Source organism: Neodiprion fabricii, chromosome 6 (genome assembly GCF_021155785.1).
Source record: "Neodiprion fabricii isolate iyNeoFabr1 chromosome 6, iyNeoFabr1.1, whole genome shotgun sequence".
NCBI lineage: Eukaryota > Metazoa > Arthropoda > Insecta > Hymenoptera > Diprionidae > Neodiprion > Neodiprion fabricii.
Window position 1 is genome coordinate 2,291,495 of NC_060244.1, and position 25,083 is coordinate 2,316,577.

The following is a 25,083-nucleotide window of genomic DNA, read 5'->3' on the forward strand; positions in this document are numbered from 1 at the left end:
TCCATATTCATACAAACCTAGAAAATTACAATTGGGAAAGTTGATTCGAAACCCGAAACTCGCAATGAAACATTTGCTACTCAAGTGGGCACAATTACCTAAAAGGGTGAAAAATTGTACCAAATTTCATGTGTGACATGATTAAGATCAATTTATGGTTTTACTATTATACTGATCCGTAGGTTTCGAAAAATGATTACATAATCATTATTCACATATGAACAGTAGTGCTCAAAATACGTTGGATTAGAGTTGATCAGACTGCAGAATAATAAAAATTGAGCGATCTCTTGGAAAACGAAGAATCCCGGGCTCACAGAGTCGAAGTTCGACAAGTCGTTTGCTGATATAATCGCCGAGTCGATGGACTGTTGGCGCGCTGCGATCGGAGATGAGGAAACTGTCGAGCAACAGTAAAGAGGCGGTGGATAACATTGGCAGCGAAGGTGCCAAAGATAGAATCACGGCAGAATATAAATCATCGCTGGCGTTCGCGTACGCACGATACACGAGCGTGTTTCAAAGTTCGAAAAATAGTGGCGAAAGTTTTGATGGACAGAAGGAAATCAGAAGTGGACCGGGAACTTTGTGTGTGTGAGTGTGTGTTTTTTTGTTATTCTCTTAACTAAAAATATATTCATTTGTTACACAAATGAACTGGGTGATTTCCTCGCGATTGTCGCCTTCTCGCGGTTGCTGATGCTGTTCATTAGTAGCTGTTTCATCTCTCTCGACGTAAATTTCAGTGCAGTCAATATTTAACAGCGGCACGTAGTGTCGCCGACTCGTGGCTTGGGTAAATATACGAGTCACTTGTGTAATACGGTTCTGAATTTTTTGATATGTCGCTAATTGTCGTCATTTAAAGGAAACAACCCCTGGTGTTCCGTATTCGATCATCCTCCTCCTCCTCTTCTACGTCGTCGTCGTCGTCGTCATCGTCGTTTGTACGGGCGAAAATATCACCACCGAGGGAGCAAAAATTTTCGCTATTCCCATTCTATGAGCGCGAAGGGCCAAGAGGACCCTGGAGAAGATCTGACTTCCAGGTAAAAGACCCGCCGCAGCGTCATTTCCTTTCATCTAGAGTTTAAATCCTGATTGCCAACTGTGGGTTCACCGATCTTGGTCCCACGGTAAATCGCCTCGATTTTTCCCCGTAAATTTCTATTCCCCAAGAAAATTCTAGCTCACGATCGAGATCGGTCGTGCTAAAAACATGGAATCCCTTCAGGGGCTAGAGTCGGGGAGAAGGTCCGTCGTAGAACTCGCCGTTGTTGACATGTCAGCGTGACAATGTATTTTGCGTTTTTGAGGTTATATTTAGCGTTTGCTTCCTTCTTTCGTGCCCCTGTTCTCCTCTGTCTGCACGTCCTCATGGCAATGACTAATGAATTATCCGCTCTTTGTTTACCTTTTCGAAGGTTCGTTAGTCTTATTGAAGCTACATTCCTTTTTTAAAATCTAAAAATGAAAAGAGAAATTTGGTAAGCTACAGACTATCTGAGATTCTGTTTTTCAATCAACGAGCATCATCATCACTTCTAGTCGTAATTGTGCTTTCATTTCAGGGTAGGAGCTGAGAGCCCTGGCAGCGACATGAAGCGTGCCGCGGCAAAGAAACTCATTGAACGCTATTTCTATCAGTTAACAGATGGCTGTGGAAATCCACAGTGTGATAATCAGCATTGCGCATCAAGTGGGAAGGTGATAATAATTCTTCTTAGTATATCCAGTGAAAAAATGCTCTCAGTCTTTCAGAAACAGAAACTTACATATCCCATTTTTTGTAGGTGACTAATTTGACGCCAAATCAAGCAGCTGCGCAGGCAATTCAGTTGTTTTCTCAAGAGGCACGACTATGTGATGGAACACAACCCAACAAAGTAGCGAGAACCACGATAGAGCCAGGCCCGGCATCGCTGGCGAAAAGCTTGCCAGTGAAAAGTGTAAACCCGACTTGCTCCGTCGAAGGTATTGCAACAAAATTGGAAAATAAGAACCGAGATTTTGGAGCTGTAGCATCCAACTGCCTAAACATTTCTACCGGTTCTGTTTATGGAGAAACAGATAGCTCCAAGGCCAAAGACATGCCGTGTTCATGTTTTGATGGTGCCATTGAAAATTCTAATCCAGTTTTATTGAATAAATCAGAAAACAATTTAAATATTGACAAAATTTCCGATCTCGGGGGGTCCAAGAGTTGTTCAAAAATCGATAGAACAAATACACCAATTACAGAAAAAAACAACCTTTGGGTCAGACAATATTGTTCACATTCTAATTCTAGCGGCACGTCTGGTTTGCATAATATCCATGATACACGTCATGCGCCAATTCGGCGACAAAAATACGTGAAAAGCGAATGTGTATATCCGGGTAGGATAACGCGGTCTAAAATGAAGGGGGTGAAACCAACACTAAAAGATGTGGTAACAAGGAAGTCACTTGGGACTAAAAGGATTGGAGTGTCTCGGCGGTCAGATAAGCGCCAGTTGCAACGACTCGTTAGGAAATTAGTTGTGTTGACATTGTACCTTAGGTATTTGGAAGTGAAGAGATCGTCTCAGTGCATGAAAAGCAATGAATTTTAACAATTTATACATTATTTATTTGCAAAGAGAGATAAATCCTTATTATACCGTCACATTATGTATTTTGTTTTGTAATAAATGCTTTATCGAAGCTTGTTTGTGACTTATGCTTTGTTTATTACTAGTCAAAGGCAAAACAAAGCTACGATTAATGAGTAAGATTTGTGCAAAGAAGAATACGACCAGTGCTTTTCACGCTTCATTGAACTGATAAAACATCAGAGAATTTGAGATTGAAATAAGTGAGAACTACCGACGAGACGATCTCTGAGTAAATACATACATACACATTTGTACAAATTTTTTTACTTTATTTTTCTAATTTGAATAGGAAAACCAGTGCCATACTTGACAGAACCAAAGTTGTTGGATATAATACAGCAGTGTAAATCTGAAGAATCCTATTCTCTCCTCATTCGGACGTTGGGCGAAGTCTTCTCCTCTGCAGAAGCATTGAGTCGTAGTTTTCAAAAAAGTGCAGAGAACGATTCTCCCCTTGCCGCCCTCCTTGATCGAGCTCCAGTCGACCTTCTTGGACCACCGCGAGACCTCAGTAAAGAAGCAGTAAGATCACTGCAAGGAGAAGACAAGGAAGAGGATAGCAGCGATCCTTCACCTACTGTACCTCACCCTGACGATACCAGTGTAGATTTGCCTGCAGTTAGAAGAGCCTTTACAGCACTTTGGTCGTTACCAGGTACGAGCACGCACGGAATATTGATTATTGATTCGCTTGTTCGTGTTTGATGTAAGTCAGGATCGAGAATCGAAAGCTGATCACTTGATTTCGATTTGTCTCACAGGAGAGGCATTCGAATCTGCACTTGTACATGCTCTAGTTACTTTGGCAGACAACATAGAACTGGACTTGAGGGTATTTGGTATAGTGCCTTCAGATAGCACGGACAGTTTACTGAATGTGTTCCTGATAGTATTTGAGATACCAGTTTTGGGTAGCAGTGAGTATCTTGAGCTGGCATTGCATATGTTGTGCAAGGCTGCGAGCTGTCTACCTTTAACAGCACAGGCAAAGCTGGCACGCGTATGGGCACGGCATTCAAAACCTCGTCTTCAAGCGCTACTGCAAGCACTGCAGCAACTCATTACCGTTAAGGTACAACGAGTTTTTGTTGATTGCAGTGATTAGTGACCAGTGATATTTGAAAATTGATTCATTGTTATTGTTCGATTTTGCGCCAAGGTAATCGGAGGGTCGTTCACTCGAGACTATTGCGTCCAAGACGCTGATACTATTACTGCCCCGACTAAGGTCATGAAAATACTGTACTATGCGAGTATGCTCGCAGGCGAACTTGATGGACCAGAATTGAGAAGAGATGAAGAAGGCGACGCGGGGGAGCTAGAAAAAACTAGTACTCAGAGAACTTCGACACAGGCTTTGCAAGTAAGTTATCTATTGATTTCTGATGTTTCATTTGTCACGTTTTCTTTTATTGCTTTGAATGATTGATGTTATTGCCGTCCTTGTCTTTAAATGAATTAATTCATTGTTTGCCCAAAGGATCCATTGGCTGTGGAATTAAAAATCTGCTCGCTGGATGCGCGAAAGCCATTTGTTCCCTTCAACGACTTTTACAACGAGCCATTGAGTGATGCCATAGAAATGGACAAAGACTTTGCGTACTACAAAAGTGAGCAGCCAAAAAAGTTCAGCTTTATGAACTATGCATTCATTCTTACACCCGCAACGAAAACACTCGGACTCTATTATGATAACCGAATACGAATGTACAGTGAGAGAAGAATGAGTTTTCTGCAGACTGTTGTCGGCCAGCCAACGAATCCCTATCTCCGATTAAAGGTATGCACAGTGGATTTCATAAACTGGTTTCAGGGATCAATGATTTTCAAAGTTTTTGTGTAAATAACGGAAAATTTCGAGATCTGGCTAATATAGTTGCAATACTCCTTTGCCTTTATCAGGTGCGTAGAGATCATTTGATAGACGACGCACTTGTTGAATTAGAAATGGTAGCCATGGAAAATCCGACGGATCTGAAGAAACAACTCGTTGTTGAATTTGAGGGAGAGCAAGGGGTTGACGAGGGTGGTGTATCCAAGGAATTTTTTCAGCTAGTGGTCGAGGAAATATTTAATCCTGATTACGGAATGTTCACGCTGCAAGTAAGATATGCGTTCTGCTTTGAAACTCTAATATTGATTGAGTGTAATAGCTTGTAGTTGATTTTTAATCTCGTATACAATCGTGAACAGGATGACACGCAAACAACGTGGTTCAATCCAACGTCGTTCGAAAGCGATGCGCAGTTTACATTGATTGGAGTCGTATTAGGCTTGGCGATCTACAACAACGTGATCCTCGACGTACGTTTCCCGATGGTTGTCTATCGCAAGTTGTTGGGAAGGAAAGGAGCCTTTGCGGATCTGGAAGACTGGAGTCCAATGCTTTACAGAAGTTTGAAAGAGCTGCTTGATTACACTGGAGAAGACATGGCTGACACATTCATGCAAACCTTTAGGGTCGGTTACAAGTGAGTCAAAAACAGGGAATGAGTGAGAGCGTCGAAAAGCAGAATAAAACAAGGAATGACAAGTAAACCATATAAGTTTCGCGTAATCGTAATGAACATATTTTCACTATCTGCCATTCAGAGATGTGTTCGGGTATGAACTTTTCCACGAGCTTCGCGAGGATGGGGATCAAATTTACGTAATGCAATCAAACAAGCGAGAGTTTGTCGATCTCTATGCAGACTTCCTCCTAAATCGATCCGTTGAAAGACAATTCAAAGCCTTTAGACGCGGCTTTCAAATGGTTACCGACGAGAGCCCGTTAGCGCTACTCTTCAGGCCGGAGGAAGTTGAGCAGGTATAACACCAATCCTTATTTTATATATTGAACCTAAGAAATAGGGTTCCGAATGAGAATATAGTGATCGAATGCGATTAATTTTCGTGATGCAGTTAGTCTGCGGAAGCAAGAACTTCGACTTTGCGGAACTAGAGGCAGCTACGGAGTACGAAGGCGGTTACACCGTCGACAGCGAAGCTGTCAGGAACTTTTGGAGGGTAGCTCACGCTCTTCCACCCGAAAGCCAGCGTAGGCTGCTGCAGTTTACTACTGGAAGCGATAGAGTACCCGTCGGTGGTCTTTCGAGGTTGAAGATGGTGATCGCACGGCATGGTCCGGATTCGGATAGGTGCGCAAATCTTACTGATTATTTACCCATATGCATACTTGAAGTGCATTATTGTTCAACGAACATGTGAAACAAGATTTCGTGGTTTTCATTGCAGATTACCCATAGCTCACACTTGCTTCAACGTTCTTCTCTTACCCGATTATGGCACGATAGAGAAGCTTCAAGATCGTTTATTGAAAGCAATAAATTATTCAAAGGGATTTGGGATGCTGTGAATAAGATATACGAATAACGGAAGTAATTCAATTCAGCGAGAAAAAGAAATCTCTCCTCACCTGAACAGCTCTCCCTCTTTATTCCTTACCCATTTATTCTCAATTCGGAATATTTCAGGAAATGCTTATTGAGCAATTAGTAGGCGCGTAAAAGGAGGAGGTGAAGGACGATCGATGTTTGCAGTTTACAAGAAAGTTGGGGGCTCGTGATCGACTATCGGGCATAGAGAAAAGAAAGTATTAACAATTCAAGAAAAGATAAGTAGAAAGCAGCAAAAAGGTAAAGAAATCCACGAATTAGTGTAAGTCTGGTGTCTGAAAAGTGAGTAGGATACTTTTTAGAGTTTTGTCGTCGGTAGATCTTTATGGGCTCGTGTAGTATCTGCCCTTGTGTACATAATTTGTGTGCTGAATATGCGGAAAGTGTGGACGAAATATACTATATTCTGTGCGGATTTTGAGCGTCACTTGGCTTCAAATTACGACGTTTCAAGCAAGAAATTGTAGAGATATTATTATTATTATTATTATTATTATTATTATATACAATTGCATACTATTACATATATAAATAATGCATACATACTATACATAGGTATATAAAATACGCCCCAAAGACAAGTGAAATGTATGACTGTGATGCGAGTGAGAATGGCGAGTATTCAGTAAGTGATAGTAAAATTAAACATTTTAGAAGTAAATAATAATAATTACTGGGTGAATACCAAATGGAATTATTCAAATTAATGATAAAAGTAAATAGACGAATCAGTGATTTACAGATCAGGTGAATCATTTTGAACAAAATCTGTAAACTATGTATACACATTTTATAGATATGTACGTTATACATGTATACATAATTGTGGTGCGTTCCAGCTATCCATGTCCACTTCTGCGATGTTGCATAAAAAAAAATACTTTTACATCAATGTCTAAGAAATTTACAAAGTGAAAAGTTCGTTAATCTTCGGTTCGGTAATCCTGCAAAATTCATAAAACTCGAAATTTAATAATGTGCTACCAGCTTATTTTGCTGCGGAAGAAGAATTACTATGAAAAATCGGCTGATTGCGCTAACGAATTATTGCAAATAAATGAACGTTTGAATAGAATTTGTGAGATAAATAGTGTCTATTCAGTGGGATTTTACATCTGCCTAAAGCGTTCAAGCATTGGCTTTTTTGCCCTGTACTTACTCGGCCAATTTTAAATGAAGACGAGGTTAAAATGATTATAGAAAAGGACACTCGTTGGAAATTGAACTGGAACGCTTTGTACCCCAAAGGTCGATGCAAGAATATGAGCTTCATAAAACGGGCATTGCTACGTAGGTTTCAAAGAGGAAACAAAAAAAAAATCGCGTACCTATCCGTGTCTTGACATTTTTGTTTATACGCATATGAACACACAATCAATTTATACGGTAAAAATTGTCATTACCATCAATATACAAATGATATTTACTGCGCCTAATGAACTAAAAAAGAAAAGTAAGAATTAAGATAGACTAATAATTTGTATAATAAACGTTTGTAACCAGCGACTTTTCTAAAAAGGCACGCTGCACACTACACCGATGTTTAGATATATCATTAGTCGTGTGACAATAAAAGTTGTATGAAATAAGCAGTGTATAGTGTATGCATAGGTACTGCGACGAGTGAATCGCTTTATTTAAAGTGATACACATTAATACACGTAAAAAACAGAAAGGAAGAAATTCAAAAGATGGACAACCAATGTGTTCATGCGTGTATAAGTTGTTTGAAATTACTCCAAGTATCAAATAGCGCGTGGCTATCGAGTGCAGACGTTTGTTTATCGTTAATTGTTATACACGCGACCGATAGAGCACGCAGAGCGATCTTTTCCTCGAGAGAAATTCCTGAAAAATAGCGCTTATCGTAACCTATCCGGATACATCTTACGACCCCAACAATGTAGTTAAATAAGGAAATCGCGTTCAGCAGAATGTCTTCGAGAATTAATGAACGAGGAAAGTCTAAATTAATTGTTGAAGTAAAAAAAAATTCTATCTTGTTTTTATCAACGCATAACGTGTTGAAGTAATATAATTTCGATTTTCCTCGTTCGTACGAACGTAAAGATGCACTAATGTGGACAACAAAAAAAGTGTCGTTTCCAAAATCGTACGCCATCCGCGCGATGTAGCAATTTTAATGTACTCTGTCTCGATTTGATGAATTGTAACCGAAATCCGAATATGACTTACGTACATAATTCAATACGAATTTGCGAATTTGTAACAGCCTCGACAGACTTTCCGTGTCCGTGCGACATACTTTGTACAGTTACACCGTCTTATATCTTTAGTAAAAATATTGCGTACATCAGCTATTTGATTTACATTTTAAGTATAAGATACAAACGTGTATAGAACAGTACGAATGGTACATGCATAGTTTATTCAGCTGAAGAGTGAGCGAGTAATTAGTCTGCGCTCTGTGTACGCTTACACACATACATAATATATATATATTTATATATATGCGACTCACAATACGCGGTATGTTGAAACAAGTAGGGATAACGCCAGGCGGGTTGCAGGGATCGCGGCGCCGTGCGCCGATCCCCGTTATAGTGTTCATCGTCGCAGCGGTTATGACACGATTATTATTACAATTTAAAACTCGCGTAGAGAAGAGAGCTCAACTATGTGTGTAACACGACTCTATTGTCTGCAAGAGCTCTCACACTGTCGTATGCTTCGGTAACATTGCAGTCAACCGACCACGAGGATTCTCTGCATGTTGTACACTCATTGCCCGTAGTAACTTATCAATTTTAACGTAGCTAATTGATATTCGATACGCGTTTCGGTTTTCGGAATTCTCTTTGAAACGGTAGAACGGACCGTTAGTTTAGGAACAGAATTTCATAACATTTTATAAAACTCTTTAGGTCTACGTGTAAAGTGAAAAATTGATAGGTATACATTTTTTGTTCAAATATTGTACGTTTTAACCAGAATCGTGGGCATCAATGACGGTTAACGTATACGTATATCCTCTGCAGTAACCGTTAGTCCGGTCGTAGTAAAACTTGTTTTTTTTCCCTCTCCTGTGTATTTTTTTTTTCTTCCATAATAGAGTTTACGAAGAATCAGAAAAACGAAACAATCAAGTTTTATGCAAAGACCTTAGCCTGTCCTCTGCATAGTCGACGGAATAGAAATCATTTGAATGTGCATCATCGACGAAGTTTTCGGATAAAAATTTGAAATAAAAGTAAAACTCTCGCTTGCGTAACGAGGAGCGATTTTTATCCTCATATTCAAAGCGCGCGACTATGTATCGTACATTATATGCGAGTTTGCCAGTTCTGCCCACGAGGCGTATTCAACATGTCATGTCTTCTCTTTTCCTGTAAATACGTAACACGCAAAATCGTGCCGCACAGGCGAGCAAAATGTACCCCGAACGTTAGTATATGTATAGAGCTAGAAAAATATTTGCAGCAGCAGTTGCAGCAGGACTGGGAACTCGGGAATGGCACCGTTGATAATTCGGTTGCTTTGGGACTGTTTTGTTTTTTTTTTTTTTTGTTTTTTTTTTCATAGGAAAATGTTACCGCCGCCGGTATACTCTGCTGACGGAGGATCGGAGGGATGGTTGCGCGCGCATCCTCGGCTGACGCGATAACCGCGGCGGTATTAACAGGTGGTTAGCGGTGGTTGGCTGAGAGCCGGCGAGGCGCAGCACGGCTAAAGCTCCTCATTCGATTGCGGCGGGACCCCGCGACGTTCTCCAGTCGTCAGTCGACCACAGTTGCGATTAGAGCTCGATGCCGACGGAAGGAAGATAAGACCCTTCCTCACAACCGCTGCGAAACATATTACGCGGAGCAAATATTTTTGTATGTTATAACTTGTAAGCGAGGACCGCGCGCGCGCAAAAATCCCACAACCGTGCGCGCCAGTTTTACGATCGGTACTGTTGTGTCGTGTTGCCGTTTTCACCGGCGTTGCTGGTTTTTCACAAATCAGGTTGTCCATCCTTGATCCGCTGCTCCTCTTTTCGCCGTTACGCTAGGCTATCTGATCCGCATCTGCGATCGTTGCACACTTTTGTCGCGTGTGTAGGAGTTGTGTGTGCGCGCGTCGTGTTTTTACGATACATACGGACGAGGAAGAGACTGTGCGGGATGTGAAACTCTGTGGCTGCTAACAGTGTGTGACATATTTGTCGTAATATATTACGCTGGTGCCGTTGCCGTTGCCGGTTAAACACTTTTTTCTCATCTTCCCGCGTTACATGCTGATTCGTCGCTGCTCATTTTGACCGTTGATAATCAGTGTTTCTGTGTCGAGGAGAACACGTGGGTGAACCGACGGAAGAACTTCCTGGAACACCCTGCATTTTATCTTATTCAGGCTATTCGAGGTAAGCTAAAAATAGAATTTTCACCATGTATCTTCTACTGTATCGGTTACGCCCACACGCACGCATTGATCATCCGGCGTTACATTTTCACTCCCTTCTTCCCGAACAATAACAAGTAGTAAAAAATCGACGGTAGGCTAATCATCGTGGTTAAAACCCGTATGTGTTCATTTCTGTTAATACACCGCGGGGTGAGGCTGACTCCTGCGGTGATTAGGGCTTCGGAGACAAAAGAAAAGATAAAAAAAAAACGAGAACCTCAGCGGAACAAATGAACAGACGCCGACGTAAAAAAGGCTTTGTAAACGTCTTTAAGCCTGCAGGTGACGAGTTTTTCGTTCGAATACATATGTACGCAGTTGGCGCTGCAGCGAGTGTAAACAACAGACGTTTAACATCATTTTCAACGATCAGGACGAACTGCGTAGATCATAAGATTGATGTCGAAAATCCTTAACCAGTTTAGCAAACCCACCACATCGGTCCTATTGTTTTTCATTCGATCGTGTGTATACATGCAGTATCGATTAATCTCACGTGCAACCGGTAATAATACATCCCGGATACAGAAGCACACAACGATCCGTGCGCATTATACGCTAGTAAAAGGTGTGCTGCACCTGCAATCAATCGACCCGATTTCTTATCAGCCGAGGGTCCGCGTTGTTCGCTTGTTTCACGCCATTCCACGCTGCTGCACACTTGTTGCATGCAGCCTGGAAGAACCGTCGGGCAGCTTTCGATAACGCGAACGCTTGTACGATTGGTTGTTGCTGTCGTTACATCGTACACCTGTATTCCTTGATGCCCGTGGTAAAAAATGCAATTGCTTCGACTTTTACGCGAAGGCGGGAAAATTCAACGGTGTACCTATGTCCGCTTTTTTATTTTTTTTTTTGTTTATTTGCGTGTAATTCCTAATTCTTCGACGTTGACACACGCATGCGGGCCGGTATGAAAATCCTGGCGCAAGTCGAAAGGTTCGCGAGTTCGGCACAAGCACGTGTTGTACTAGATTTAATATCCCGTACGCTCCTCTCCAGCTGGTCCATTGATCCCGATGCGCGATTTATCTCCATGCGAGCATCCGCGCGCGCGCGCGCGCTCATTAATGTAAAAAGCTTGACCGGGCAAAGAGCTTAACGAAATGAGAAATTATATCGATATTTCGATGCGAGTTTAGGCCTCACTCACTCACTCATCAATAATGACACAGTTTCAATCTACCAAGGAATTCTTCTTGTTACAGTAGCCGATGCAACTGCCTCGGTGGGGAGGCTGAAGGAAAATGCGAGGTGCGTAGATCGTCGGGCTTTCTGACCGAACGGTGCAGCGGAAACGGAAGTGAAACTAGCAGAGGTCGGTTGTTATGCTGTCACGGTATCGTCTTCCACTTCCAACATCGACGGCCTCGTCTTCGTCGTCATGGGAGCTGAAAACACATTCGCAACTTGCGATCTCGTTTGATTACCTTACCTGTCGAGGATAGAATTGTCTATAGTTGTTTGCCGAACGGTAAATGCGGCAATCGCTCGACGTCTTCATCGTCATCTCGACGTTATTGAGCCCCACGAATAATAACGTCACCGACGGGGCAAGAAACTGATTGTCAACTGCAGTCTTCGAACACAGGGAGAGGATATTATGGAGTTCGACGACGTTGGAACGAGCGATCTGCGGGAACTCTGGGAGTCGTATCTTGCCGAGACGGTAAGCGAACACCTTATATTTTTCCGATTCTTTCGTTTATCTCCGTCGCCTTTTATCGCCATTCTTCTCTCGTCATTCTTGTCGATTGTTACCACCATTATACCTCGCAACGTACGTTCCTTGGTTTATTTTGTATTGTACACCTTCGCCCTCATTCCTCACCGTTGTTTCTCACTTCGCGTTGTTATCATTTTTTTCCACTTTCATTCATAACCGTTCGGATCTGCGGTTTATTTGTCGGGCCGGTGCAAAAGGCAAGCTGTGTGCTTTGCCTTCCATGTATTAAATGTTTAGTACTTGCAAAGGTATTGTCCAGAACCGATAGTATCGGGAGATGAGATGGGGAAGAATAGAAAGAGAAGAAGAAGATGGGGGTGAAAAATCTTTTTGTACATGGAAGAGTATACCTTACATTATCCCTTCCCTAATTGCAAATACACATTTAATACATGGAAGGCAAAGCACGCAGCCTTCCTTCTGCACCAGCTCGACAAATAAAACGATTACTGTTTACTCAGCCATTGAATTTGTACCTGTGAGGTCTGGAAGAATAATTTTTATTATTCATCGCAACTGCGGTAAACACTAACATCAACGACGATCACCTTGTTCTACATGTCGAATATTGTAATGCAAGAATCGACGATTGGAAGAACTAAATAATAAAGAAGAGTAGAAAATAGACAAAGATGACAATGAGCGTGTACAAGCTATAGAAACCCAGATCGATTTATCATTTAACAAAATATAATAAAGATAATGCACATCAATTATCGACGGCTAGGGGAATAAAATCGTTCGAAACGAGCCTTTCCAAATTCCTCCGAACGAATCATCGTTTTATTTCCTGCGTGAAGATTGTTTCTCTGCTTTTTTACCACAGCAATTTAAATCTATGATTCGATTTTCTTCCAATTCTTATCTCACAGCCTCCTATAATTATCATTTAAAATGGATTACCGTATCTGTTGCTTTATTTTTTGTTCATTCTCCTAACTCTTTCTCTCTCACTCTCGTTTCTCTACCTGCACCATTCGCGATTTTTCGGAAGTATCTTTACGACATTAGCGCGCCGCGCCGGTAAACCTGATCATCGTCAGGGCAGTTATGATCGCCAGGGCGTTGAAATGAGGCGACGAGCGAGGAGTCAAGTGTATTTTGTATTATTTGCGTCGTTTTGAGCGGAAAAAAATGAGCCGCCATTAAACAGGGGGGATCGCGCGTGTCCCTCATCACACGTCTGCCCATGCACCTGAGTCCACGCTATACATGCGTATAATTGTATCTGTAGACGGCATTGTGGAGATGTTCATAACCATTATAAATACCTCGTACCATTAGTTATTACGTCCGATATTCGCGAAGAAATTTTTCCGCATCCTTGCGCGTCCATGATCGTTACTAATTCGCGTATTAAGGATACATATTATGTTTGCCTTTCATATTTAATTCATCCGACTTTTCATTTTCTACTCGTTTTCAGCATATATTTGTGGATCAACATTTGCCCAACATTTGAGCACATGGTATAGTAATAGGATGGAAAAATATCTGTTTGATCGTGTAGACGTTTGAAAATTTAAAAGGTGCGCGTTCCAAGGAATTTTAGAAAAAGTTACCCATAACTTTTATTAAATTTTAATCTACGTTATGAATTACGTGATTAGATTTTTACACATTGTTGCCGTACAGTTTCCGTTTTCTCTCTCTTGATTCTTCTCCATGAAACAACGCAGTTTTCTTCCTTTACCACACGTTGAACATTACATTATACCTAAGCATATCTTGTCCATATATTCTTAGTTACATTGCATAACACAAGTGTTCCGATATGTACGAAGTCAGTTTATCGGATCCATTTGGACTAAATAATCAGTTCTGACTCACGTTTGGGCGATTTTGCAACACCGGCGAGCCACTCGAGTTGTTATATTATGTCTAAGGTATAACATAGACCAATGTTGCTTATGCAGGCGTCTTATCACTCACGGTCAGCACCGGCATTACAAAACGCACACGTGTACTATCGGGTAATAGAATAGTTATAACTTTGCACGGATTTCGAAGGTGTATTGGTGGTATCACGGCATTCGGTACATCGCTAATCGAGTCATCGTCTGCCCGTAAATATCGATCATTGCCGGACGGTACGACTGGTCGCTCTTATCGCTCGAATATAACAGTCCTCGACAATGCGTCTGTAAATTGTTACATTTAATACCAATCCGGCCGTTATGCAGGCTAGAGGTATCGGTTGCTTACTTGCTAACTGTAAGACGTACGATCTTATCTCTCTGTGTTCGGGCGTACGCAGTTATCCGCACGATTGTATTATATGTATATGCTACCTGCGTAATGTCTCTGAAACTATTTTTTCTACTCGATTTTTTAAACAACTCACGAGCGTTATTTTTTTGTGTATGAAACAACATTTGCATTTGCTTGTAGAATATGGTGCATTTCGTCACACGTGTTGGATATTCGTATAATAATATAGGGATTGTCATTGTACCGATATGTCTATGAGGAAGGTACGTAAGAATTTGATGACGGTAATTTTATTTATTTTTTTTTCCTCTGCATTTCTTTATTGTGCGGGAAAATTTAGCACCTCCTCGCAATTGCGAGAAAACGAAACTTATCCTTGCGTATTATGTTTAGGCTCTTGCTCATGACGGTTTCTATACATCATTTTTGTTCCGCGACGGGCAAATTCCCAATAATATTATCTAGATAAAAAAGAAAAACCAAGCCAGTCCAGATGATTAAATAAAATCGTAGGGCTAGTTGTTTGTTTTCTCTGTATTACGGTCGAAAAATTGTAATTTGAAAAAAAAAAAAAAACATTTAACGTGTTTCTTTTTTTTTTTTTTTTTGTGATACCGATGAACAGCATACAGTGTATAATGTGTATAGTAGGCAGTATTTATGAGCAATACAAAAATTGCATTCAACGAAATAGCGTGTCATGTGCGTGTACATGCAACAGGTATTATATATCACGTAGCTAGCGAATATAATAATGCGCGTTCACCCGTTATAGACATATGTACGAAGGAAATCAGTCTTACGGTGCGTTGCAATTATAATCTACCAAATTATTGCAAATCTATACGTAGGTATACTATGCGTGTACAACTTACAATTAATAATATTTTATGCAAACACTGCGATCATTGTTGATGTTGCCTTTTTTTTTTTTTTTTTTCTTCAGGTATTTGATCTTTTTTGAGTCGTTTGAGGTCGAGTTGAAATATCGCCGGAAGTAACGAGTTGGAATCTTTATTGCTGATTGAGAAAAAAAATGATACGTATTATTTTTTCTTTTATGAATGTAACGTGTTTCACAGTCGGTAATTTCAACGATTTTTTTTCATGTACAACGTCATTAAGGAGAGAATCTCTGTGAATCAGATTATTTTCAAATTCAAAATAATCGATACGTGGTGAACTGTATTGTAAAATTGAAAAAAACGTACTACTATACTACTACTACTGCTACTACCACTACTATCGCCGACGACGATACCTGTTATTTCCGTTGGACATATTTCCGCCTCCCCCTACCGCGATCTCTTCCATTCTTTTTTCTTATCTCTTAGACTTCTTCCTCTTTCTCCTCTGTATACGCCTACGCCGCAATTCTATTCGGGATTAATATCAGGAGGGGGGAGGGGGGGGGCAACGTTTTTGCAATTTGCCAAGGGCCGGAATGAAGGGGGCGGTGATGAGTCGAACCTATACAGTGACCTTGGATGGCACAAGTTCCGCATTGCCGCGTTTCGCGATGTGTAATTCATTCCCTTTCCTTCTCCTTCTCCTCCTCCTCATTTTCCTCACCGCTCGTCCGTTGGCGGGGCCCGACGCTTTTATCCCGTCCGTCCCGGGGGGACTGCCCGGCCTTCAACTTGACCGCACCGCGCGGTTCCCTTTCTCCCGCCGCGGTTATATATAAATAACCGCTCCTCGTATACGAAATGCACGGCTCGTTTACACATTATGCATGGGCACGGTATGCGTATGTATAATGTATATATGTGTGCAGAATTTATTTTCGCGCATTTTATTTACTTATTTATTTATTGTTTTTATTCTTTTTTTTTTTTGTTAGTATTTGTTATTATTTTACCTCGAGATTCCGAGAACGATGGTTATTGCACTTGACAGCATATTTCTTTCCCCGTTTCATGTTCTTTTCAATTAGCTCTTGAACATGGAGAGACGTTTTTGTCTTTGCGAGCTTAATGCGTGCGTACGTTTACTTACATAAGTGATGTAATGTTGAGTGATTTTTTTTTTTTTTTTCCCACTCTCTCGAATCTGTAATTGGCTCGAAATATTCCTCAGTTTTGGCGGGAAAACGAACAGGGACGAAAAAGATTAATCGATTTTGTTATATTTTTATTTCCCTTAGCTTTTGTCGAGAGATTAATTTATATTTTGAGAAAAATTTGTTACAAGAATTTTCTATTCATATCGTAACGCTTCGTCAATAACATTCATCGGTATCCATTGAACGATAATCAGAATTTTCAATACCGGGAAACGTACAAAGGTTGCAATTTTGGTAATTTGTTTTTCTGGAATCCTTGAACTTCTACTTTGTTCTTATTATTTTATTTATTTATTTTTTTCATTCCAATGAACGACCTACAGACGAACCTCTTGTAGTAAGACTTCTCGGAAACCTGCTGAATATACGATACATTTTAGTATATTTTCTCCCTTCGTTTCTATCTGTGCGTGGCATAAATTTATTTAAATCTCGTTACCGCTGTACAAGTGTAATTTATACGCAGATCTATTTCATTGAACGAATGAAGCAAGCTGAATTATACAGATGATTATTTTATGCATTGGAATTTCATTCATGTTTTTTTCCTCTTTCAATCTCTCGTTCATCGTCATTACACTTTTTTCCTGCATCTACAATAAAAAAAATAACCCACTGCTGGCAGCATGTACACAGATAAATAATTACTTTTAATTACGCGCGTTACGACGATCGAAGAAATAAAACGGAAATGGAAAGAAAATTTTACGCAAACTGGTTTAACGCTGTGTATGTATGTACAAATTAATTCCAGAACTTGAAAAATAAAAAAAAAAAAAAAGAACAAGTCAATTCCTAAATTCTTCCAGGCGATGGGACACGACGTCCCGATGTCGATGCGGGACGAGGAATGGAGCAGCGCTACCTGCGTGTCGAGGGATAAGTTGGAACCGGGCGTAGTCCTGAGGGATCGTCTGATGACGGACGCTGCTCTTGGAGGTCCGAGACCGATAAAATCCGAGCACAGCTACAGCCTCCTTGCCTCCAGCCCTCCGTCGAGTCCGGCGATACCCGGCAACGACAGTCCCGACGCTCCGAGGGAGGGAAAAAACCCCGAATCCACGACACTCCTCAACGGGCACCAGGTCCTAGTTCTCAGGAACAGGATAGACGGTATGCCGAGAATATCTACTCTGACTATTATCTTTGGAGACTTTTCTGTAAATGAAAAAGGATTCACTCACGAGACCAAATATTATATGTACTTACCACACATAGGTACACATATGTATTAATCACAAATTTTGTGTTACAATTTCTTTCACATGTATAAATCGTCTCGATTCGACACTTTGAATGTTCGTGGTTTTATTTTACTTTTCAACCGATAATAAATTGTTGAAAATTAATTGGCAGACATGGAGGAGGAGTGCTTCCCGGCGATTTCGCTAAACCGAGCATCCGGACGAGGAGCGGGCGCCGAGTCACCCTCGCCATCCCCGTCGGCCTCCCCTTCGCCCCACACCGCGAATGAAACCCTGACCACCCTTACCGTGCAGATCAAGGAGGAACCGTTCAGCCCTGAATCCCTGTCTGCTCGAGGCACGATTGAAACCGTCGCAATCGCTCCTAATTACCACATCGAATTTGAACGATCCTCCGTTCCTTACGCGACCAGCGACAGCGAGGATGACGAGGTGGAGTATTACCAGGTATTGCCTACCCTATCAATGGACTTACCGTCGGTTTGATATTTTTGGTTTGGCGAAATTGGAACGAAAATGGGCCAAAATCAAAGCCGAGTGCAGATCAGGATGACCGTAATCGTCGAAACTGCCAATCGAAATGAAATACATATTGTGATCTAATTGTCCCAACTGGTATTCTCAACAAGAACGAATCCCAACTGATATACAAATCATTATCGATGTTTTCAACGCTTCTCTCTGTCGATGCGAACTTACAGCCGCAGGTTGTGGAAACTCTGCATAGCTAATCCTTACATCACGTTCAACATTCCATTTCTCCTTTATTTTTTTGTCTCTGACAATTCAGAGCACAGAATTGGACGAGTCGAACGGCGAACTGGCGACCGCGAGTTCGAGTTCCAGCTCGACAGGCATGTCGATTGGAGACGGGGGCGGCGCCGCCGGAAACGGAAGTAGCAGCGGGAGGCAGGGACTTCCTCCAACACCGCCGAGCAGCGCGAGTTCCGACAGCGAAGGCGCAGTGTCTGCATTCTCTTCACCGGAACGGAGAGTGTCCGAAAGTCTTCGAGGACTCTTGAATCCCCGGTTCAACGGGATTTCAAATTCTCCGGGAAACAGGGGGGCAGCCGGACATCACCTTCACGGCCACGTTACCAGGCAGCCAATTCATACACCGCTGATTTCTTGCCAGCCGGTAAAAATAGGAAATTTCATGTATAATACGGCACACCTAGTTTTTCCGGAATTTCAAACAAGGGACTGTATAGGAATGATTCGTTTAGCAAAATTCTGTAAATAGCTTTGTCAATTTTTTTTTTTTCAGTAAAGAAGGAAGGAGAGAAAAATTTTCTTCGAAGTCGATATGTTTTCTTCTGCCAGTAGGTGGCTTTGTAAACTTCATTCTTATACTTGCAGAAGGGTTCGACGGGTATTCTAACTTTGACGGACGAGGAGAAACGGACGCTGATAGCCGAGGGTTACCCTGTACCAACGAAACTCCCGCTCACGAAGCAAGAGGAAAAATCGCTGAAGAAAGTACGCAGGAAAATTAAAAACAAGGTGAATAAAATTGATAAAAATTGAAGAATGTTTTCTTGTCATTATCTAGAAATATCTTTTTTTTTCTGTTTTTTTTTTTCTTGTTCTTAATACGATTTTTGAAACGTGTAACGTTGAGGGCGTATTTCCACTTGGAGAATAGATACGTGAAATCTTGGGTGCCTTATTGTTAGTGAACATAGATTAAACTCGAATCGGAAACCTGGCTGTGTAGTGTATTTCGTAATCAGTTTTTATCAGAGTTTATTATTAAAATTTTAATTTGTACACTTAATTTATATTTCGGCATATCGGTCGCGAATGCACATACATGTTTGTCTCGTGTTTGATAGCAATCGCGGGGTGGCTTTCTAATCATTTATAATCGTAAATACTTTCCGTATTGGCTGATAAGAACATTGATTGGGCATTAATGATTGCCAAATCTAACGACGTTCCGTACGAATTTATTGTCTAACTTCAAGACCACGAGCTGGCGACGATTGGGAATCTATTTATATTCTGTCGTACATTTACATTCTTCGCTAAGAGTGAGTGAAAGACAAAGAGAGAGAGAGAGAGAGAAAGAGAAAGTGAGAGAGAGACAGTGAAAGAGAAAGAGAAAGAGAAAGAGCGCCGTGTAATTGTCAGGTATTGCTGATACTCTGTGTGAGAAGGAAGATAAAAGATAACGTGGGTAATAATCTGGGAAACTCGTTTTGTTCGTCAATCTGTTGAAGATATCGGCGCAAGAGTCACGAAGAAAGAAAAAGGAATACATGGATGGACTTGAGAGACGTGTGACGATATTGGCTCAGGAGAATTCGAGCTATAAGGATCGGCTAACGACGCTCGAAGGAACGAATCGCGAGTTACTGAGGGAGCTGCAGCGACTTCAGGCGATGTTGCGAACCTCCTAGAAGCATAAATGACCGCGCACTTTTGGTGGGAAAATAAAAAAACGATTACGTCGTTTAGATTATTTGCATTGTACGTTATAAGTAAAGAATTTTCGCCAAAATATTTTCCTCGTTTGGGAAAATCGCTGAAGGTACAACCATTGGGCCTTTTACACTTTTTTTCCTATGTCGCAGTATAACGCGTATCAAAGATATGATTATAAAATAACAATCGTGACTTAAAAAATCCTAAGAGGGCTTCCTGAGATAAAAATTTCATGATAGATTTTTTTTTCTCTTCTCGTGGTCGGGGTTAGTATGTGCGAATTTAGGTGAAAAATTTTGATCAATTATACAATGTCTAATTACGTACGTTATCGCATCGCGGGGGATGCGATTTATCGTAAGTCGACCAATCATCAGTGCCTGATTAACGTTTTTATATACATATAATGCACGCCCAAGCATTGTGTAATATAACAATAGAGAATATTTCATGGCCGGGAAAGTTGTCGAATAATTGAAGAATTCAATCAATCGTACAAGGTAATAGTAGTTGCCTAAGGTATAATTATGTATAATAGATAGCCAGCCGGGCACTCGACGATCGCATTGAAAGTACAAAAAAGAAAATATAAAAAAAAAAAAAAAAAAAAAAAAAAAACAACAACAAAAAATCGTATAGCAAAACAGTTATTGCTGCGAACTATTCCACGTTATTATATGTAATTACTATAATTATAAATAATTGAAAAATAACTATATCACACTATACATATACATACGGCGTTAGGTATACGACTGACGAATTATTAGTACATAGTGTAGGTATCGTGTGCGTTATATTTTTACAATGTTGAGTGACATATTCGAGTGAAAGAAGAATCAGATAAACAGAAATGGTGTGAATTTGAAGTAAATTTTGAAAAGTTAATCATTTTGAAACTTATCGATTGAGTATCGAATAACTTTCAGAAGAAACAAGCGAATATACAAAATAAACGGGGGGGATACACGTAAAATATTTAACTTTCGTGAATCGATGACTGTTTTTTGTGGCAATCAAATCGTTTATATGATATAAACAATTAAATATCGAGATGAGGGGCATGATGCAAACGACCATTTTCAATTTTAATGATAGAGCAAAGTGTGTGCGGCGGTAAATATACATACCTAAATATACTTGAAAATCGTTTTATAATGAGCGTTAACATGCTCTACTATAAAATTACTGATGACACGTGCGCTGTCATATTTGTACGCGGTGTTTGTGCTCCTACGACCATACGCCAGATATTTACCCATTTCAATCGTTTTATGTATACAGGCGTTAAAATTTCGTCAAGTTTTCATGAAAAAAATATCTGTTCTTCCAACGGGTGACGCCGATCAATTCCATAGAAAATTGTTATATATATATATATATATATATATATATATATCCGTACAGCTTTTACCACAGCTGCGTATTATTAAAATCTCGAAACCTTGAGATATATTTTTTTTTCACGAATCCGGCAACCCGGTTTGTTGTATACTTAAATTTGGTGCCCATACGAAGGTTACCTTGGGTGAATTTCTACCGCACGTGCGACAATGACGGATCCTGGATGGCGGATAGCGTTTTTCATTCGCTTTACTGTCGGCATTTTTATTATTTTACTGTTATAACACGGTTACTATTACTATTGCAACTGTTTATTCGGTTTACACAGTTTCTGCAACCAAGTAATTATTATAATTTAACAAAAAAAAAAAAAAGAAAAAAAAAAGGAAAAATTGGAAGCGAAATTTAGTATTGTTTGGTATAGTAATAGCCGAATTTGCATTGTACACCTGGTGCTTAAACGGAAATACTATGATATATCAAGGGTTCAAAAGACAATCCCGCGGGTAGCATGTATTATTGTAAGAAGAAAGAAATTACAGTTTGGTCGATATATACAGGACGTTTTATTTTTAAATAAACAATGCCTAAATGAAATTACTCCGTTACATAATATAGAGACACGTCGATATTTTTGATAGTATCATAAAAATTCAATTTTTTACTCGTATTGCGTAGATTGAGAAGAAAAAAGGAAACAATATATTTGTAAAATCGTCTCTTGTCGTTTCGGGATAAGATATTGAATTGGTAATCATTAGGGGTGTGTGCGACGGTGTGTCGGAACTAAAGTTCTTCGGGTCGGGTCTGGTTGGGAACCGAAAATTTCGGCTACTCGGAAATTTCGGATTACCCAAAAATCTCTGGTTACGGCTCTTTTCGCTCTCCAAAAATATCGGTATTTACAAACTGAACATAGATTTTCAAAAATCTCGGACATGTGTCATTTCTTCAGCCGTCCGGAATTATGAGTTCTGGATGTTCTGTTCTCAAAAAATCAGACTAGAGGCCCACCGAAATTTGTTCTCTCGAATCTTTCATATCTGCTTCATTACCAGGTCATTGTGAAATTATTTTACTATCGACCTGTACGGGTGTGCGGGTACTGAAATTCTCTGAATCGGGTCAGGTACCCTTCTAACATGCACAACCCTTCTAATCATCCATTGTGTGAACTTTATTTGTATTTCTTTTGTCTGTGTGCGTTTACGTTTACGTTTATTTGATTATTTCACCTGTATTCTTGAAAAGATTACGAAACCGTGGCATTCGTCATAAAACATTTTCATACATTTTTTTGCCTAGTTAGTAGATGACGTTGTATAGAGTATGTATATATATATATGAATGTTGAAGAATCGACGTTCAAAAAGTCAGGGAAAAAGAAAAGAGATGTCTAGTCTTATGTCAAAAAAAAGGGGGATGAAAATCTGGATTTTTTTTTCTCTGCAATTCTTACACTGTGCGCGCGTTGGCTAAATCGACTTTTCGGCTAATGATAAAATATCCAAAAATTACACGACATTCCTTTAAATCGTTCAAATCATAATGGTGCTTTGATTTTTGAATCTGATTACAAGTTTAGCCCGCGGTCTCCCACGTGTTACGTATTATGTATTATGATATTATGTACCGAAATCCGATAAAAATTTTACATTAGCTTGGAACATTCCAAGCATGTGCTACAGATTTAGATTACAGCATGTATGTATACGTTGATTTAAAATGTATACAGGTAAACGGTCCTACTACGAGATAATATATCTAGAATTAAACGATATATCCTATGCCTAAGTATACACATATTATATTACATGCGAGGATATTAAAAAAAAAAAAAAGAAGAAATTGCGTCGTCACGTTGTACAGTGATTTATTTATATTGAAAGTTACAGTTACATGATGAAATATATATGACGTTTGTTGATATAATATGGTATTGCCGAAGAGAATTTAATATTCTATATATTAATATATGCGTATGATATACGTGAAAAAGTATATATCTATGTATATTCACGATAAAATATATAACATACACACGTGAGTCATATTTTATATATTAAATCCACATATGCATATGTCCCAGAAATCGATTGATAGGCACAATTGACGTGTTGTATAACAAATGGTCAATTAGACACGCTGGTATTATAAATGCGTTTCGTAGGCATAAGTACCGTTATAAATTATAATTCACGCTGCCGGTGGATGCTATGATAAATTTAATTGCGTATAATTTGTATATTATACTGTATTGCGTTATATTGCATTAAGTTCATGCTATATTTGGACGCTCGACGATATTTTGCATAAATATTATAAAAAGCGTGTCTCTGTGGATTTAAGGAGGGAAAAAAAAATATATATATATTTATGCAGATCATACATAACGTCGTTCTGAATTTGTGAATTTTGCGATCATTTATCGAGCACTAATACAGTTCTGTATATTTATTTTAGGTTTAGCCATCGATCGACGTACCGACTGACCGACCGACAGAAAACGCTGCCTGCTTTTTACACCTGTGCAAATTACACGAATGGGGTATTATATAAAGTTTACTTAAAATTATGTCAGTATTATATTTGATCAATTACTCTGCGTAAGAATATACTTGAAGTGAAAATACATCTGCCGCCGACAATCCGCGACGTTGCTTGCGATAACGTTAAATTTTTAAATATTCTTTTACTTCTTGTTCACGCACTCAATATTGTACAGTTCCGAAACCTTTGACGTACATATGTATTCGAAATTATTCACAGGGTGTAACAATGTCTTGGAATATAGAATCCGTTGAAAGCACAGCGCAATATACTATCAACGTTGGCGCGGGAAGTTCGGCTTATTAATTAACGCGTTCCGTGTGCTTCGGCGTAGGTTCCTATAACTCGAATGGTAATTCGTTTAAGTTTGCACATAGAGAGCCTGCCGTACACTCAGCACGTGCAGACTTATAATTGTTTGTCGCCTGCAGTTTTAGTATATTACCGTATAATTGTATATCGCAAGGTATTTTCTCACACGCATTTCCTTTTCCTCGATTTTCACGAACAGCTGTGCGGCCATCCCGTAACTCGATTTTACTCGATTTTACTCGATCAAGTGCAGCGCTATGCATCCACGGTACTCGCGATCGGTTACAACCAGATTTTACATCCTGTCTTTCAGCAAAACGCTAACCAATATACCTATACACACTGTGAAAAACCAAATTACACGTTCCATTGATTTGTCTGTACTAGTTTTCCCCGTTTGTCGAGGTCGTTTCGTAATCTAATCCTCGATTTTCATCTATTTACGGCCGGATTAAACGGGCACGGATTCCGATTTTCCGCAATGCGGCAATTGAATTGGTCGTGGTGAAAAATGTTACGTTATCGCATTATTGCCGCATTAAAGCGACAAATTGAATACGTTTAGCGTTAATTTTAATCCTAGGTGGTAATTCGGGTATTTAACAATGATGGACAAGTTTTTGAGGAGAACTCGTCTCGTCAAAATCAACAATGGACGAAGTTCGGAACTCTGAGTAGATTGTTGAGATCGATTAACACGTTTTTGAACCAAAAATGGTGAAAAATTTAATCACAGATATTTGTGTCTGTGTGACGAATATCGGTCTCTACAATAAATTTTTCATTATACAATATGCAACCC

The 25,083-nt window shown here is 39.8% G+C and overlaps 2 protein-coding genes across 6 annotated transcripts; both read left to right on the forward strand.

Annotated features, from left to right (window-relative positions):
- Positions 1-111: 111 nt before the first annotated feature.
- LOC124185226 (ubiquitin-protein ligase E3A) lies at positions 112-7,623 on the forward strand. Of its 2 annotated transcripts, XM_046575769.1 has the most exons (13): positions 112-796; positions 869-1,049; positions 1,572-1,707; positions 1,794-1,974; positions 2,926-3,291; positions 3,398-3,708; positions 3,796-3,999; positions 4,117-4,416; positions 4,539-4,739; positions 4,830-5,107; positions 5,229-5,445; positions 5,541-5,776; positions 5,874-7,623. In XM_046575769.1, exons 2-13 carry the CDS (start codon positions 1,003-1,005, stop codon positions 5,992-5,994), a joined length of 2,598 nt encoding a protein of 865 aa, XP_046431725.1. In that variant the 5' UTR covers positions 112-796; positions 869-1,002; the 3' UTR covers positions 5,995-7,623. The 2 variants fall into 2 exon arrangements, with proteins under 2 accessions (XP_046431725.1, XP_046431726.1); XM_046575770.1 differs by lacking the exons at positions 112-796; positions 869-1,049 and adding an exon at positions 1,305-1,487.
- A 2,105-nt stretch (positions 7,624-9,728) lies between these two features.
- LOC124185229 (cyclic AMP response element-binding protein A) lies at positions 9,729-24,988 on the forward strand. Of its 4 annotated transcripts, XM_046575775.1 has the most exons (8): positions 9,730-10,400; positions 11,650-12,110; positions 17,253-17,556; positions 17,800-18,095; positions 18,439-18,786; positions 19,008-19,151; positions 19,871-20,075; positions 23,883-24,988. In XM_046575775.1, exons 2-7 carry the CDS (start codon positions 12,045-12,047, stop codon positions 20,048-20,050), a joined length of 1,338 nt encoding a protein of 445 aa, XP_046431731.1. In that variant the 5' UTR covers positions 9,730-10,400; positions 11,650-12,044; the 3' UTR covers positions 20,051-20,075; positions 23,883-24,988. The 4 variants fall into 4 exon arrangements, with proteins under 4 accessions (XP_046431732.1, XP_046431731.1, XP_046431729.1 ...); XM_046575776.1 differs by lacking the exon at positions 23,883-24,988 and having other exon boundaries at positions 9,729-10,400; positions 17,800-18,080; positions 19,871-21,862; XM_046575773.1 differs by lacking the exon at positions 23,883-24,988 and having other exon boundaries at positions 19,871-21,862.
- Positions 24,989-25,083: the final 95 nt, after the last annotated feature.

Excerpts from the sequence above, each read along its gene's own strand:
- LOC124185229 (XM_046575775.1), top strand. The coding sequence starts at position 12,045 with ATGGAGTTCGACGACGTTGGAACGAGCGATCTGCGGGAACTCTGGGAG. Across the intron at positions 18,096-18,438 it reads ACGAGGTGGAGTATTACCAG|AGCACAGAATTGGACGAGTC; the intron begins GTATTGCCTACC and ends CTGACAATTCAG. Across the intron at positions 19,152-19,870 it reads GCAGGAAAATTAAAAACAAG|ATATCGGCGCAAGAGTCACG; the intron begins GTGAATAAAATT and ends AATCTGTTGAAG.
- LOC124185226 (XM_046575769.1), top strand. The coding sequence starts at position 1,003 with ATGAGCGCGAAGGGCCAAGAGGACCCTGGAGAAGATCTGACTTCCAG. Across the intron at positions 1,975-2,925 it reads CCCGACTTGCTCCGTCGAAG|GAAAACCAGTGCCATACTTG; the intron begins GTATTGCAACAA and ends TAATTTGAATAG. Across the intron at positions 5,777-5,873 it reads CATGGTCCGGATTCGGATAG|ATTACCCATAGCTCACACTT; the intron begins GTGCGCAAATCT and ends TTTTCATTGCAG.